This window comes from Episyrphus balteatus, chromosome 3, assembly GCF_945859705.1.
Source record: "Episyrphus balteatus chromosome 3, idEpiBalt1.1, whole genome shotgun sequence".
NCBI lineage: Eukaryota > Metazoa > Arthropoda > Insecta > Diptera > Syrphidae > Episyrphus > Episyrphus balteatus.
The window spans coordinates 48296102-48313286 of record NC_079136.1 but is presented as its reverse complement, the minus strand read 5'-3'; the positions used below and the strand labels follow the sequence as shown (position 1 = coordinate 48313286).

The window sequence follows — 17185 nt, the reverse complement described above, 5'->3', positions numbered from 1 at the left end:
GAACAAACACAATGCATCCGCAACAACAAGCAACATAAAACAAATGCATGCAAAATCGCTGCGGTGTAAACTGAAAAAAGAAAACATTTTCTTTTTTTTTTTATTTTATTCATTTGCAAGTAGACAAACGAATAGAATGATGATATGAAGTTTTTCATTTTATTTGCGGTGGCGGCGGCACTGACGCGTCGTCGTTACCAATAGTCATTGGTTGCAATGACAATATGATGCCGCCGCACTCGTCCGTGACTTTAATGAACCACTAAACCACCGCCACCCAACAAAACATCCATTCTATTACTACGTGATGTGACGCAGATGCTCGCACCGCCATCGTTGTCGGGCTGATGATGGTGGTATGGTATATAGGCAGCAATATCAACGGCAGCAACGACGACGGCGGCGGCGTCACTTCATAAAAATACACCCCACCAAACCCAGCTTAGTTCCCCCATAACATTCTCACAGAGGGAGCACCACACACAAAACAACAACATAAAATATACTGCTGCATCACCGTTGCCGCAAATATTTTTGTGCGCGACAAGATCTTCACATAGCGCCTATCCGAGCATAATTTTCATTTCGCATTTAAAATGCACATCGTAAAAACCACAAGGCTGTTAGTACAGGGCCAGGGCGAATGGTGCGGTTGTGTCGCCGCCGCAAGAAAAGCGTATATAACATAGGAGGCCTTTGCATTTAGACGTTGGAACTTGAAGTACGTACACAATGTTGACACTACCGCCCTTTTTTGTGATATCGCATGGGGCAATAAAGAAAAAAAAAAAATAGATAGAAAAAAAGGGAACTAAACAAAATACATATAATTGCAACATTGTTGTTTTATTTCTTTAAAAATGTGCATTTTTGTGCCACAGTGGGAGCCAAAATAGATTGACTTTGTAAATAAAATTATTCTTAGCATTATAGACTGCATATACAAGTAATTTTAAAAGGATAAAAAAAAATAAAAAAAGACGTGAGGAGTAGTTGTCAAAGCTACCATGAATTTAAAACCTTTATCCACTATAAAAATATGCTAAATCAGATCATTTGACAACTATCGTAATTGATCCATAACGAACTGTCAAACTGACTTCGAAGTAAGGATTTTGCTTTACTTGCACGCACCATTGTGTATCAACCCTAGGAATGGATATGTTAAATGAACAAAACTCCTTCCCATATCAAAAAGATTAGGCGAGGTCAAGTTCTTGAAATCTTTTCGAGTTTACTCTGACAGTTGTTCTTAAAAAAAATATTGAATAGAAAAAAGAATTTTATGACAGGGTCATTTTCAGCTATAAATTCAGTTTTAACGAATATTTGATAATTAAAAATGCATTACTGGAATTTTTCTCCCATCAAAATGACGTCAATTATATTTTATCCAGATGATAACTGACAACAGTTCGATTAAACAAATGTCAGCTTTTTATTTTGATTTGAACTCTATACACCTGTTTAAGCGGAAAATACCGATCAAATGTCAGAGTGGGTGCCTAACCGCTTAGTCAGGGGCAACAAAGTGTATATTGCTACTTGACACAAACTGAATAAATTCTTGTCAGCAAACGAAAAACCGACGACGACTATACTTAAAAACAACGCGCCGTACAAGCAAGCAACCCAACTAAGCAATATGTAGTCGTCGTTATTGACGCCAATCTTGCCGATCTCAGTGTGATCATCATCACGTTCGCCAATAAATTTTGCTTACACATTATAGTTTGGCCCGCGTGCACCATCTAACTTTACCAAGTAGGTAAATATACACATAACAACTACTTTATCAATTGATTTAAACAAAAATAACACACGATCTCCAAAACGAGTGATGAGACACGCTCATTCACTCGCTCCTCTGCCAAATAAGGGACAAATAGTCGGGTGGCGGGAGGTGGCAGTGGATTATATGGTCGGCGCAACTTGGCGATGGTGGCGTCAAACAGCACTTAGCACGCGGAAACTTCAGGCATACACATTAATTGCCTGGCTCCATCCATTTTGCTTGTTTCCTCCCTTTGGTACCCCACGATGATCAACGACCCAAAAAAAAAAAAATATATAAAAATTGTTGGCCGGACGCAACGTAAAGTTTTATGTTCTTTTTTCTCGTTTGAAATGTCGGTTGATCATGAATTAGTGGATATCTTCCTGATTTTTACCCAAAGAAGAAACAAAACAGCAAAAACAACAATATTATACCAACTATTGATTGTCACCGGCAATGACAGCAGCAACGCAACGCAACGGTATGTGGTGGAGCGGGAGTGACAGCTAATACTCTAATCGAGGCTTATTGTCTGTTTTTATGGTTCAAATAAAAATTTTCCTGCCAGTTTGTTGAAGTGTATATGATTACTCTGATGACGATGACCGACCATAACAATTCATTATCATCAATGTATTGTGTGTGACAAATGTAATTACATACACATACAAATAATATACAAACACAAACAACATAAACGTAAAAATGTACTACAGTGTGTGTGCTGTATGCGATGGCAGCTTTGTCGTCGCGACAGCCCGTATTGTCGACACATTGTCGCACTAAGTGCAATTATTTATAACTTTTCACGGAAAGTGATAGAGCGCGGAAAAAGAGGCGATACTGTGCTGGCGAGAGAGTTATTTAGGTGGCGCCTGTTTATCATTATTATTATTATTAATATTAGTATGTGTCATATTTTTTTTATGATTATTATTGCTATTGCTACTTTGAGGTCGTTTGAATACAACACAAAATGTATATGCATAAATCAAAAGATCAGATGTTATGACAAAATGAAAAAAAAAAATTAAGAGTAGATTGCAAATTTCTCTTATTTTTGTTGTTTTTATTCCTCCCGCAGTGTGCCGCTATAAATTTTGAATCATTGGGCCAACAATGAGGTTAGAGATCAGATTAGGTTAAGTTGATTTTTATGTGTTTGTTGCTTTTCTATAAACAAAAACAAATCTACCTTTTTTAATCTCTTTCGCTCTCTTACACGTACCTATACTCACTCATATTATTTAAATGACTTTTGAGAAATTGAAGAAAATTAATTAAAAAGGAAACGTCATGCTGCGGTGAATTTCAAAAGAATCAAGCTGATGTCTTGCCGTAGAGCTTTGATCATTTGCCGATGAGAGATTATTTTTATTTGTATTTATTTTAGAAAACAATAAATTGCAATATACAACAAATTAACTTTGAGTATGTAGTTGTTTGTTGCAAAGTGTTTTTTTAAGTTAGATCATTGAAATGAAACAGTTTTTGTGAAATATTTAGAGCTAATTTTTATATAATTATTGTTGAGTTTTATAAGATTGATCTTAGTCTTGTAGAATTTGTCATATTTCTATAAAAGTTTATTAATTTTTCGACATTTCTCTTTTGTTTCCAGCCTAAAGATAGGATTTAAATTGTACAAAATGACTGTGTTCAAATAGGACTCAAAATGAATCTGTCAAAAAGAGTCCAAAGATTTTAAAATTCAGTCTATGTTGGCTATCTTAAAATGAGTGAGCGGTGTGAAGTCAATGTGAAACCGGCTTTTAAGCATACAACAAAAACTTTTCTCTTTCAAATGTCAGATTCTGCCACTTTTATGAATCTGACATTTATTTATCTTCGAGGGATCAAGAATGGGAACTTTGTAATTTTATTTTATTCCCTTATCCTTTAAACAGTCAGTAGCTGTTAAATTAGTAAATTCATAAGAAAATTAATTAAAAATCCTATAAACTATGTAATTTGTATCTGTCATTTTTGACAGATTCGGAAATTTTCCTACTAACACACATTTTGACAAGAAACATTTATTTTAACTTTGTAATCATTTGCAAAACAAGGCGTGTTCTTTCATTTGCAGGTGGAAAAGTCATGAGAACTGTATTAGCGTTTGGAACGCACTTTTTATGAAATCAATGCAATCCTAATTCCCTGTAGCTCAGAGGAGCAGAATATTATACCAATTCACTATTTTTTTTACTGATCCTTTCTAGATTAAGCCAAATTAATGGGAGTGGATTTTGTGATTTTTTTCATACATATAAGCTGACTTACCCTGCTGCCACACCTCCAATTCTTGACAAGCAAGTAGCCTACATGTTTTACTTTCCAATTTTTAATTGTGTATGTTTATTGTGACGTAGATAATATCCCACTTGCATGTCAACTTGCTTATAGTTTCAAATTTTCCAACAATTTTGTTTGATTTGATAGAAGCTGTCAAATTAGTTTCTTCTCTACTGGCATCAAAATTAGCATGCAAGTTGACGTGCCAAGTGTGAATGTATAAGTAAAAAAGTTTAGGAGTATTGCGACTTGCCTCCAAAAGCTCACACGTGTGGCAGCGGGGTAAGCTCATTTTGCGACAGTGGCTCATTCAGCTGTCAACTTTAAGTTATACAGCGTTTTGTAGATTCCATTTCAACGTCTTTTTTAAACAAAAACTGTGCGCTTGTGTCGTTTCTCTGTTAAGTCATGTTGTTTCCGCTATAACAATAAGTGGGTTTTCTAAAGTCTTTATTTGTTAATAACAGGTAAAGATAATTCAAAAATGTACAAACTGTTTCTTCGGAAGTCAAAACTAAGACATGATGATATTCATTAGGGTCACATAAATTAAAAAAAAAGAAAAAGCTGTTTATCGGCCAGCATTATTATCAATCAAAAATTGACAAGTGCAACTGACGTTTTATAATGAAGTTTTAATGGGATCATGGGAACCTTCTTTCAATTTATAGTAAAATACAACAATTATAGCAGACACAGAAATAAAATTGTTTCCCCATAATTTTGCTATAACTACAGAATCTATCACTATAACATAACACTATCAAAACAAAAATCAAACAAATTATGAAGTCATTACTAAACTTAAGCTATATTTATATCGTTCATAAGTTTTATTTTTTAAAATAAAATACCTACCTACAACAGCAATAAACTGATCTCAATCTTACTTTTTTTTTTTAATAACGATTTATCAATGAGCTCATTAATTGAATAATCGATTATATTTTAACTAATCAGCGATCGGTGAATTCCAGGCATAAAATATAAATTACCCAATCAAATTATCAATAAACCAAAAAAGAAAAGTAAAGTATACACCCTTAATACCATTATATTATGATTATAGTTTCCCATAAAATCTAAACAACTAAAATCATGAACCATAAAATATAATCTAATTTCACTTTAAACAATAACATTCACAACACAACATTACATACCAACACACAAATCATAATTTGCAACAGTTTTTACAAAACAAAAAAGTATTACTCTTTTCTTTTGTAAACATTTCTCTCAAGCAAAAGTGAGAAGTAAATTTTTTTTTTCATAATAAAAAAAATTAAACTTTAGAATGAATATTAATCTCAGCGCTATCTAGCGCCATTAAGGCGTTGACGACGGCATCGTCCTCTTCTTACTTGTTTATTGTTATTATTGTTTTTGTATTTGTATTTTGTGTGTTATGTGTTTTACTAGTAGGTATATGCCTCCCTATCTCTAATCAAGAAGAGGCAGTTCACAGTTTTTATAGGAAAAAATAATAATATCAAATAAATTGAAAAGAAACGATACGACCACCACGCAAAAAGGTCTTATTACTCTATTACAGCATTCGCTAAAAATAGATAGAGACTGTTATACACTCTATGATACTATTGTAGTAGTATAGAAGGCTGCTAAGTTAGCTACTAAATTATATTATAGGTGGCGTGTTTTTCTTCTTTAAATCTTCTTCTAAGAAGTGAAATATAAAAGAAATAATTTTAATTAGTCTCGGTCAGAGAATTTTATTATATTTCATTTCCATCATTTTATTTTGTTTATTTTAGCCTGCATCTGCTTCTAGCTGATATTTTTTGCAGTCAAAGTTGGGTTGAAATAGATAGGGGGATTGTTGATTAAATTAGCACTATTTGGTCGGAAGTACTATAGATGGATAGATACTTCCAGTATGCGTGTATGGTTCATCCAAATGTGGTGAGTTGAATTTTCTCTCTATAATACACAATACATAAACGCCAGCCGTGTAAAGAAAAAACAGTCTGTGATGCGGTGTGTGAATGGACTATAGTCATTATGCCAGTTGTAGTAGAGTATTTATGGCTTATTAAATTCAAGGTGTTCGTATGGATGGCGCCGTTTGATTACTGTTTTAATTAGCTCTCTAGCAACATGTTGAATTTATCGACGCGGAAAGAAGATACGAAAGAGATAAGCGAAAATGGATTTACAAGCTTGATAAAATTGTGACATTTATGAGGAATTTTTCATATTACTCATAGAAAAAAAAAAAATACATACCTATTCTAGTACATTATCTTAAAATACTAGGTCTGTTTGGGTACTGTCTAAAACAGAAATATTTCTTTTTTTGACAAAAATAATGTACAAAACCACACCATTCCAGAGTACCCAAACAGGAATTGGGCTAAAAATGTTGAAAAAGTAGAAATATTTCTGTTTTAGGCAGTACCCAAACAGACCTTCTATCTGGGAAATCATCGATAACAATGTAAAGAGAGAATAACTTATTCCAAAAAAATATGTGCAATTTTGACTTATTAAAAAATACTTATATTATGGAATCAATTTTATATACGATAAGTCAAATTTTTCTTTTTAATAAAGTAAACAAACAGAACCTACTCTCAGTTATTAAGTTCGACATGTGTTTGCCCCTTTAAGCTGTCAAATAAAATCACTTGTAAAGCCGTGTTCCTTGACCGTGTTCACATTGGCATCATTCCGCCGACTTATTTTGACATTTCTCCGAAGATCTTTTGGCTATCTCTTTCAAAACATGAATTGGAAGTGCAGAGTGAGGTCAATGTGAACACTGTTTCTTTGAGGTGGTAGAAAAAGATACACTTGGGTAGCTGATTAGTAGATCTAGTTCAACTACTAGAAGGAATCTCTGGTTTGGATTGGAAATGTCCCATTAATCTCATTATCAAACTGTTATACATTACAGTGAATTCATTTATTTATGTATAGGTATTACAGAGATTACTAAATTTCAACAGAATTTCCATATTACAGAGATTACTAAATTTCAACAGAATTTCCAAAATACTGCTTGTACCGATTTTGATTAGTTTGCTAGAAACGCATGTAAAATCTAGCACAATTTGATTTTTTTTAATTTAAAAAGTACCAAACAAATCCTTAAAGTACTTAACAAATCCAAACTAACGCTCCCTATATACAATTAAACTTAACGTCTAGTCTTCAAGAAGGGCATTCGGAAGCACACTCGAAACGTCACAATTTTTTTGTCTAATTGAAAAAAATTATCACTTAATTACTGACCTATAGAATACTCGAAATCGTTTTCTTTTTTTTTATTATTCAACCCCACGATAACCAATATTGATAAAAATAATGCGTACGTGTCAAAATACATGTTAATTTATTCCATATAGTTTTTTTGTTGCTTAACAGGCCAAATAAATTTTGCAAATTGTTATATATATGAGTCGCATAGCTTCATATAACTTAAGTGGTTGTTTGGAGTCGTTGTCAGATAAGATATGAGTAAACGCTGACGATTTTGTCTTATCGAAGTTATACTTTGTATAAATCGATATGATTAGACAGTAGTCAATGAAGATTTTAGTATTTGATTTTTGATTTGATCAAACGATATCTTTGACTTCAAAAAAAAGCAATTTACAAGAGGTGACGACAACATTTATGTATGGAAAATACCGTAAGGTTTCGAAAGTCGTTCTTATGTCAAAAGTGACGTTTGAAGGAAGACGTTAAAAGAGACCAAGAACATTTCTGAGGTGGCATCACAGTTCGATTCAAAAATATATTTTCACTAAAATTATAAAAACAAAGAATGACATAATGTACAACGAAATAAAATGATGAGAATCATAATGTACAAATCATGCTTCTTGTATATTTTTGTTGTATTTAATTGTGTCTACTGATGGTGGCGCCAGGTCAATTATACAATATTATTCAACAATAACAATGTGAATAGTACTTGTGCAGCCGAGCGTGGCTCTATAATCGTACATGACCGAGTTTTTTTTACAATTTAATTTTTTTATTTGTTTGACTTCCCATCGTTTGGAGTAATAAAAAAACGCGTGAAAGTTATAACGTCTGCCTTAGGCTATATGTGTCTGTTTGCTCTGTCAATTAGTTTGAATAATAACACTTAATGATTTAAGATAAAAAAAAAAGTATGTTACGAATAACATAATCATATTAAAATGTAGTTCCAGATCGTATTATTGTTTCAATGCCAACCTTTTGAATTTGACAAGAGTTATTAAACCTGATATTTAATTATGTTTAACTATCTAAATTTGCAAAACAAAAACTAATTGGCAGCACTGTAAATGCAATAAAATTGAGAGCGTTTTTGACATTTTTACATTTGACTAAATTCAAAGCTTAAAGATGTGTTCACATTGGACTAACTTCACCGAATCATTTTGACGTCTTCAGTTCTTCACTGTCATTAAGTCCGATTATGAGTATAAATGGCTAGAGTCTTGCAATATTACTGGAAAGTTGTGTAGTGTTAACAAGTTTACACTACGTTTAGAAGCGACTTTGTCATGTCATAATTTGACAGCTTCTATCAAATCGATTGAAGCTTGCAAGAAAGCCAAGCAAGTTGACTTGCGAGTAGCAAAATTTCTAGATAAAAACTTTTAAGTGTTGTGATTCCACTGAAAGCAATTTTGCCTAAATTTCTTAAGGCACAGGTTGCACATAAACTACTTGCAACTGTCAATCACGAATTGAGGTATTTTTTGTCTGGGAGATTGCTCACCTCCTCCGCTATATTGCTGTTATTTAAATAAACTCATTGCCTGTCGGAACAGCAGGTGATATTAAATAATATAAAAATATTTGCACCATTTGCATCACATTATAATGAAAAATAAACAAAATAGATAAACAAACAACTATGAATTCCATAGATCTGACGCAGATCATATTCACCAGAGTAGGTAATACAATATATCTGTTTGTGAGAACTTGGAGAAAAATTACTACAAAGGAGATGGGGCAAAATTATATGGGACTTGGGCCATGAGCGTACATTAATGAGACTAGTCTCGAATTGAAGCTGGAGCTTAGTATATTCAATATATGAAGTTTTTTTTTAAATCGAAAGTCAGGGTCCTGAGATATAAGGCTCCAAAGTTCGTTCTGATAACCATTTTCTGTCCCTTTTATATGCAAATATCATTAGAACTATAAGAGCTATATGTAAGTTTTTGATGTCAAATGAAAGGTTTTTTTTGTGCCTTTTCAACAATATATAACACATATTACACATAAAAAAGAAACGGCGAAAAAATAAAGAAAAAGTAAAATATTTATGAAAAAGAGAGTAATCCTGAACAAGTTTAAGGTTGACCTGAAAAAACGACAAAAACTAAGGATGAGGCTTTGTTCCTGAAAGCCTCTGCAATAATAATCCGCTTTTACCAAAATCGGATTAGATATTTTTTCGAGATATCCCCGTAAAAGGGTTTTTTTTTTTGTGAAAAATTCATACCAAAGCAAGGCACGAGTACGATAACTTAGGCGCCGAGAATTGACAACGGCTATTTCTAGAGGTGTTCAAAACAAATATTTTTTCTTACGGGAGGGGGGGGGGGGTCAATGTCCCTCCCTTTAGGCGGGAGGGGCAATTTTCAAAAGAAATACTTGAAATCATAAAAAAATTATTAAAAAACAACGGCAACACTTACAGTTATCAATTATACTTTTTTCAAAAGCTAGAGTTATACACTTGATTTTAATTTTTAAATCAAGATATTTCAATCAATCGTTTTTGAAATAATCGATTTCAAAATCAACATTTGGGAAAAATAAGATTAAAAAAATACATTGGATACTATTTTTGTCAAGTTTTTCAATGAGAAATTGATTGATGAGTAAATTGTCTCAATAATTTCCTAATCAAACACTGAAAACCATATCTTCTTATGCCTTGCTTCTAGTTTTTGAGAAAAATGAAAAATAGAAAAACTAATTTCTTAATCAGATTTTTATTTTCTTGGCTGTTTACCATTATCAAAAATCAGAAAAGATCGATATTCATACATAGAGTCAGTAAAGAGCTTTGTTCTTCTTAAAAAAAAAAACTAGATTCCCATTGTACGCTCACCACAGGCGAGCCCTGATGGTGCAGAGAATAGTCCCCAAAAACTTAATCCACTGAAGGATTTGAAAAAAGTTTTCTTATTTTACAATTTTCTCAAAAACTAGAAAGCATAAGAAGATATGGTTTTCAGTATTTGATTAGGAAATTATTGAGACAATTTACTCATCAATCAATTTCTCATTGAAAAACTTGACAAAAATAGTATCCAATGTATTTTTTTAATCTTATTTTTCCCAAATGTTGATTTTGAAATCGATTATTTCAAAAACGATTGATTGAAATATCTTGATTTAAAAATTAAAATCAAGTGTATAACTCTAGCTTTTGAAAAAAGTATAATTGATAACTGTAAGTGTTGCCGTTGTTTTTTAATAATTTTTTTATGATTTCAAGTATTTCTTTTGAAAATTGCCCCTCCCGCCTAAAGGGAGGGACATTGACCCCCCCCCCCCCTCCCGTAAGAAAAAATATTTGTTTTGAACACCTCTAGAAATAGCCGTTGTCAATTCTCGGCGCCTAAGTTATCGTACTCGTGCCTTGCTTTGGTATGAATTTTTCACAAAAAAAAAACCCTTTTACGGGGATATCTCGAAAAAATATCTAATCCGATTTTGGTAAAAGCGGATTATTATTGCAGAGGCTTTCAGGAACAAAGCCTCATCCTTAGTTTTTGTCGTTTTTTCAGGTCAACCTTAAACTTGTTCAGGATTACTCTCTTTTTCATAAATATTTTACTTTTTCTTTATTTTTTCGCCGTTTCTTTTTTATGTGTAATATGTGTTATATATTGTTGAAAAGGCACAAAAAAAACCTTTCATTTGACATCAAAAACTTACATATAGCTCTTATAGTTCTAATGATATTTGCATATAAAAGGGACAGAAAATGGTTATCAGAACGAACTTTGGAGCCTTATATCTCAGGACCCTGACTTTCGATTTAAAAAAAAACTTCATATATTGAATATACTAAGCTCCAGCTTCAATTCGAGACTAGTCTCATTAATGTACGCTCATGGCCCAAAAACGCCCCATCTCCTTTCTATAAACGGTTTAAAAATGTTCATAAGTGTTATTATTTATATTTATAAATATAAACAAATCATTTTTCATGTTTAGTTAAGTTAAAGTCATGTTATTTGAACAATTTAATTTATATTTTAAATAAGCAAAGAAGCAAGAAAAAAAAGGTTCACAAAATCTCATACAAAATAGTGAGATGCAGGAAGGCGCCTCCACTTAATATTTACTTTTTTTTTATTTTCATGTCAAAGTTGCAGTCAGACATGTTTTTGATGAAGTAGCAATTCCGGTATTGTTTCAATAACTTGGTTTTCATTTTAAAACTAAGAGTTGTTGTAGGTATATAGTGAGTTTCTTGTTGGCGTAAATGATTGCCTTTAGCACATGGCGTCGTCGTCGTCGTTCGTTGGTCGTCTAAATGAACGTAATTAATGACTTGTGTGTGGTTTACACAATCCTGTAATATTTATTTCTCTGTATGATGAAAAAGACAAGTCATTTAAAAAAATAAAAAAAAAAAAATGAAAACAAACTACTCGTATTTTTTTGCTGTTTCAATAAGGAGAACATTTAAAGAATGTTAACAGACATCCACTTGACAACTTCTCAGGTTTGACTCAGCAATCAGTTGAATTTTAACAAGTTGCCCCTGCTGTGGGTTCCCATTGTTTTAAGTATGGCTCTTTATTTTTCTATTTTTTTTTTTTCTTTATCAAATGGCATGTGGTGTGTTCTTTGTTTAGGAAAAACCAGCATCTGATTATACAGCGCTTTGCGCTAGAAAGAAATATTATTTGAGTCAATAGAGATAAGAAAAGTATTATAAGGTGCAACAGCTTGGGTGGCTCGACTTTTTGTATATATAGTTTGATATAAAAAACAAAAAAGTTTGGGTGTTTTTTTATTTTTTGTTTAAGAACTTCTAAGAAAAATGTTGGTAAATATTTGTTAGAACCTTAATTATTTGTATTTCATTCGAAATGAGAGTTAAAAATATTTCATAAGCTTTTTTTTTTGAACGTTGAGACGTTCTAAGTTTACTTAAAATGAAATAATTTTTGGGGATTTTGTATGTGTTGACAAATGTTGACTAATGAAATGAAGTTCGTTGATTGTTGTTCGATGGCGCCCAATGCGAGGATATGGAAGTCATTCAAATTTAAGCCAAAAAAGATCAAGTTTTTCCAGAAAATTACATTAATGCTTCAGGACTCCATAAAGCTTTATAGAACCTATAGTAGCATCTGTTAAGCTTTATAGAAGTAAAAGTCTTATTTGGGTTATTCGCACAAGTTCTGGCTGTATAGTATTATTTTCAAATAATTATATTTATTTTATCGAAGGCGGAATGCAACTGCATGCCAACTTGCTCGCGAGTTCAATATTTAAAAACACTTTCAAGCTTTTTAAAGCAAGTTACAATGCACTTAAACTTTTTCTATTAACAAATTCACGCTTCTTGCATGCTAATTTTGAAGCTCATGCTCATGACTAGAAATCTAGTACAACCAACTACGCATTCTATCTTTCCGAGCAGAAGATCATTGTGCTAATTTTAGTACAAGATCTACGAATCGTCTACTCATGAGTAGTCTACCACCTCAAGAGTAACGCAACTAAGGTAAGTATTCGTGTATAGATGGAAATAGTGCGATCTAGTACAATCATTAAACGTGCTTCTCTTTGTTTACAAAAAAAAATGCAAAATGAGTGCGTTCAGCACTAGAATTTAAGAAGTTATTTATCTAAGCTTAAAGAAAATTGTAATAAATTGTGGATTCTCTGAAATTCCTCCAACAATGTACTAGATTATTAATCAATTTTAGACCCCCTCCTGCGGGAAAAGTTAGAGTCAATAAAAAAATTAATCAATGAATTTTATTTAAAAACCAGTTTAAGTATAAACATATCTTTAATCAGATCACACAAACAAAATAAACAAAAACATTACTATAAGGGTGTGGTTATACCTACTTTATTTCATTAATTTTGCATTTTCTTTACATTTTTTTTTTGTCTTAAATACCTGAAAATAGAAAACAACAACAACAAAAAAGAATAAAAAAAAAACAAAACAGGGAAAGAATATTAAATCGAAAAGGCATAATAATAGTAAATGAAATGTTAAACATTTAAAAGTTTATTGAATAAATTAATTAAAACAAAAATAAACTAACTAATACGATCCACATATTATATTTGTAGGTATGTGGGCCGCACGTTGCGCATAAAATCAAACGAAACTGAAAAAAAAAAAAAAAAAACGGTGAGAGAAATTAATGACAAACAAAAAATATCTTCACTAAATTGGGTGGGATTGTTATCAAAGTCATTCTGTCCGTTTAGGAGCTCGTCTTAATAGATAGCTTTTTGGTTGTTAAGAGAAATAAAAAATCATAAATATTCAAAACGCCAACAAGCCTAGAAAAATATGTGTGTTTATATCGCGTCGGGACAACACGTGTTCCACACTCATCTACATCTATACGCTCGCCTACATGAATAAATTTAAATTTTTTTCCAACGAATGTCGTTCCAAATACGGGCAACAATTTGACCACTTTTTCTTCTTTTTCTTTTTTTTCTTATATTCCAGATGTTTACTTTCTGAGGAATACAAAAACAAAAAAAAAAAATACCTACTTGCTGCGCTACGATATGCTATAATTTTTATTTTAAGTGTGTGTGGAACCTAAAAGACTTGTTTTGTGGCACCCATCTGATTATTATTATAGCCACACATTCACCGTTGAGTGGCGCTAACAAAATAGAAATAAAACAGATACAAAACTATTATAAACTCCCACTCTCTCTCTGTGCCTTATTTCGTATTTGATTCCATTTGATTCGATTCGATTGGATTCGACATGGTTCAAAACGATTGAAAAGTCAAAATTCTTAGTTTGTGTGAATTCCAGCAGGTGACGTAGTGCACAGCATTTCAAATATGTTGTCTTACTACCCACCATTTAAAAAAAAATGAACAAATGGGTAACCATGAGGTACTATAAAAAAGTGTGTATAGCGGTTTTGTGTTGTATAACGAGAAACGAGAAAAAATACTCAGCTAAAGCTCCTATAAGTCCACTCAACGTCCCGCATCAGCACTACACTTAATAAATCGATTATAAGAATCGATGGGTATTTTTTTTGTTCTTTTCATTTTTAACTTATATACAATTAAGGTGCTGCCAAATGTCTGCTACTAACCGCCATTAAAACTATGGTGATGGCGGCCGGTCATACTTAAAAAAGTCTGGTTAAAAACAAAGAAAAAAAAAACACACAAAAACCTCCATAAGCTCGTAGATAGTAAAATACAAGTATTTAATGCTGGCGCGTCGCGTCGGATGGCTATAAAAATGTAGCTCTATATAGACTTATAGCTTAACTCATAGCTATAGCGGTGTATTTTTGTAGCACAGTGGCGGCAGCATTCCGGCGCCAAAGAAAAATACTTTTATCTACAGCCACACACGCTATATAGTATTTTGTAGATATTATGTGCATATCTTTTCGATATACACAACAATTGGGTGGTGGTTGGTATTATCGCCGTTTTTAAGGTGGAAGCTAAAGCTACAATATCAAGTAATAATCGTAACACACTATTTGAACAAATAAATAAAAAAAAAAAACGAAAGAAAAACAAAGTTATTGAACACACACAACACATTGGGATATATACAGGGTGTCCCAAAAGTAATGGATCAAACGAAATATGCTGATAGGCCAACTTTAGGGCTCTCAGAATTTGGTAACTTGTTCATCTCAAATCCTTACGGTTTTCGATTTAATGTAGTTTTTGTGAAATCTCGAAAAATCCCGACTTTGCAACAGTATTTTGCTTCCTCCGTTCATAATTGATTTTTGTTTTTCAAATTCTTTCACTAAAACATTGCCTAATAATAAGAAATAATTAATTAATCAAAATATTTATCATTTCATACGCCATTTTGCTGCAAATTAATTAACAGTTCCATGTTTTATAAAAACTCAATTTCTTTCTTTTATTTCAGAGCAACACCCTGAAAAAAATTTGTATGGTGTGGCACTGGTTTATTATTTTGAAAACTTGCCGTGTTATTGCAGTTTTCAAAAATGTATAAAAATTTCCAAAGTTGAAGTTAGAACTGAAGATATTACAATTTAAAAGCAACAAAACAGGGCTTTTCAGAGAAAAATAACAAAGAAAAATAAACACATTTTCTCGACTGTTATTTGTTTATTTCTTTTTGAACAAAAGCCTCGATTATTGTTTGTTATTTTGCTCTGAAAACGTCTGTTTTTTTGCATTCAAATTGTAATATCTTTCGTTCTAATTTCAACTTTGGAAATTTTTATACATTTTTGAAAACTGCAATAACACGGCAAGTTTTCAAAATAATAAACCAGTGCCACACCATACAAATTTTTTTCAGGGTGTTGCTCTGAAATAAAAGAAAGAAATTGAGTTTTTATAAAACATGGAACTGTTAATTAATTTGCAGCAAAATGGTGTATGAAATGATAAATATTTTGATTAATTAATTATTTCTTATTATTAGGCAATGTTTTAGTGAAAGAATTGTAAAAAACAAAAATCAATTATGAACGGAGGAAGCAAAATACTGTTGCAAAGTCGGGATTTTTCGAAATTTCACAAAAACTGCATTAAATCGAAAACCGTAAGGATTTGAGATGAACAAGTTACCAAATTCTGAGAGCCCTAAAGTTGGCCTATCAGCATATTTCGTTTGATCCATTACTTTTGGGACACCCTGTATTTGCGCGACAGTCAGTGTGGTGTGCTTGTGGCATGGCGCTGGCTGGTCGACAGTCGTCGTCGTCGACGACAACGTTGGGTTCTATAGGTATCCACTTGAAAATGAAAAAAAAAAAAAAATCCACAAACGAACGGCCTTCAAAACGAATAATGCGGTTGGGTTGGAACAGGTAGATAGCTATACAACAGAAAGAAACCTACCTTCCCAACAACTGTATTATACAAATACCTTTATATTTATATACAAAAAATGCATTACTTTAGCTATTTGCGCGAAAAAAAAGAAACGATAAAGTAAAAGCCCTTCAACTTTTATTGCGATAACCTTTTATCATATAGCGTCAATTTTAATAATAATTATGTTTGTTAAACGTTTTTTCTTAAAAAAAAAAACTTGTTTAACTTTCATTGATTGTGGTTGAATGTATTCATTTTTGCACAATCTACTACATTTTGAAATAAGATTAAAACTTACCTTCGCCGTTAGTGGTGAATGATTCTGGAATTTGAACTCGTAGACCAGTGGTGGTACTGCTGACTGTGGAACAACCTCCGTCTTTTAAGTTTTCGCTTGGAGCACGGTCTGGAATAAAAAAAAATATTTATTAAGATACTACTTTTGACCATATTTTTTTTTTTTTTTCAAAGTCATTTATTTGCGCTGAATGCAATCATTCGTAAATGAAATTTGTTTAAAGCCTCTATTTGTGTTGGACGCACTCATTTTAAATGTCACACAAATGTCAATCTTAGCCTTGTTCGCTTGGAGGTGGTAAACTACTGGCTGCGTTCCTTTGGGCGCATTCAACTACTTCTTAGTACTTAAAGTTGCTTTCAACTAATATAACTATTGAAAAATTGGTACAAAGATGCTTTAAGTACTAAGCAGTAGGTAAAAAATGTGTCTAAAGAAACGCTGTTACTAATACTTTCTGCCCGAGTGCGTTCTATTGAAAATCACTAGTAAATACTAGAAGACGTAAATAGCTTTCTAAAAACAGAGCTTTTGGGATAAATCAAATTAAAGATATGCCAAAATATAACAGTTATAACAGTTTTCGAAAACAATTTTAAAAGACATTCAATATAATTCGTCTGGCTGTTCGTGCTTGGTGCTCAGTATAACCCCAAAAATCTTCATACAAACACTGTCTGTTATACAAACACTGTTATACTGTTGATATTTGAAATATCACAAGATGCAACCTGCTTTTGTAGATTTTGAGCGCAAAATAATC

General features: G+C 32.2%; 1 protein-coding gene across 1 annotated transcript in view; it reads right to left on the bottom strand.

Moving 5' to 3' along the window:
• The window catches only part of LOC129914983 (uncharacterized protein DDB_G0283357), a 42338-nt gene that overhangs the window by 9312 nt on the left and 15841 nt on the right, over nt 1-17185 (bottom strand). Inside the window, exon 3 of the mRNA XM_055994437.1 lies at nt 16423-16530. Coding sequence (XP_055850412.1) covers nt 16423-16530 — 108 coding nt within the window. The remainder of the gene's footprint in view (nt 1-16422; nt 16531-17185) is intronic.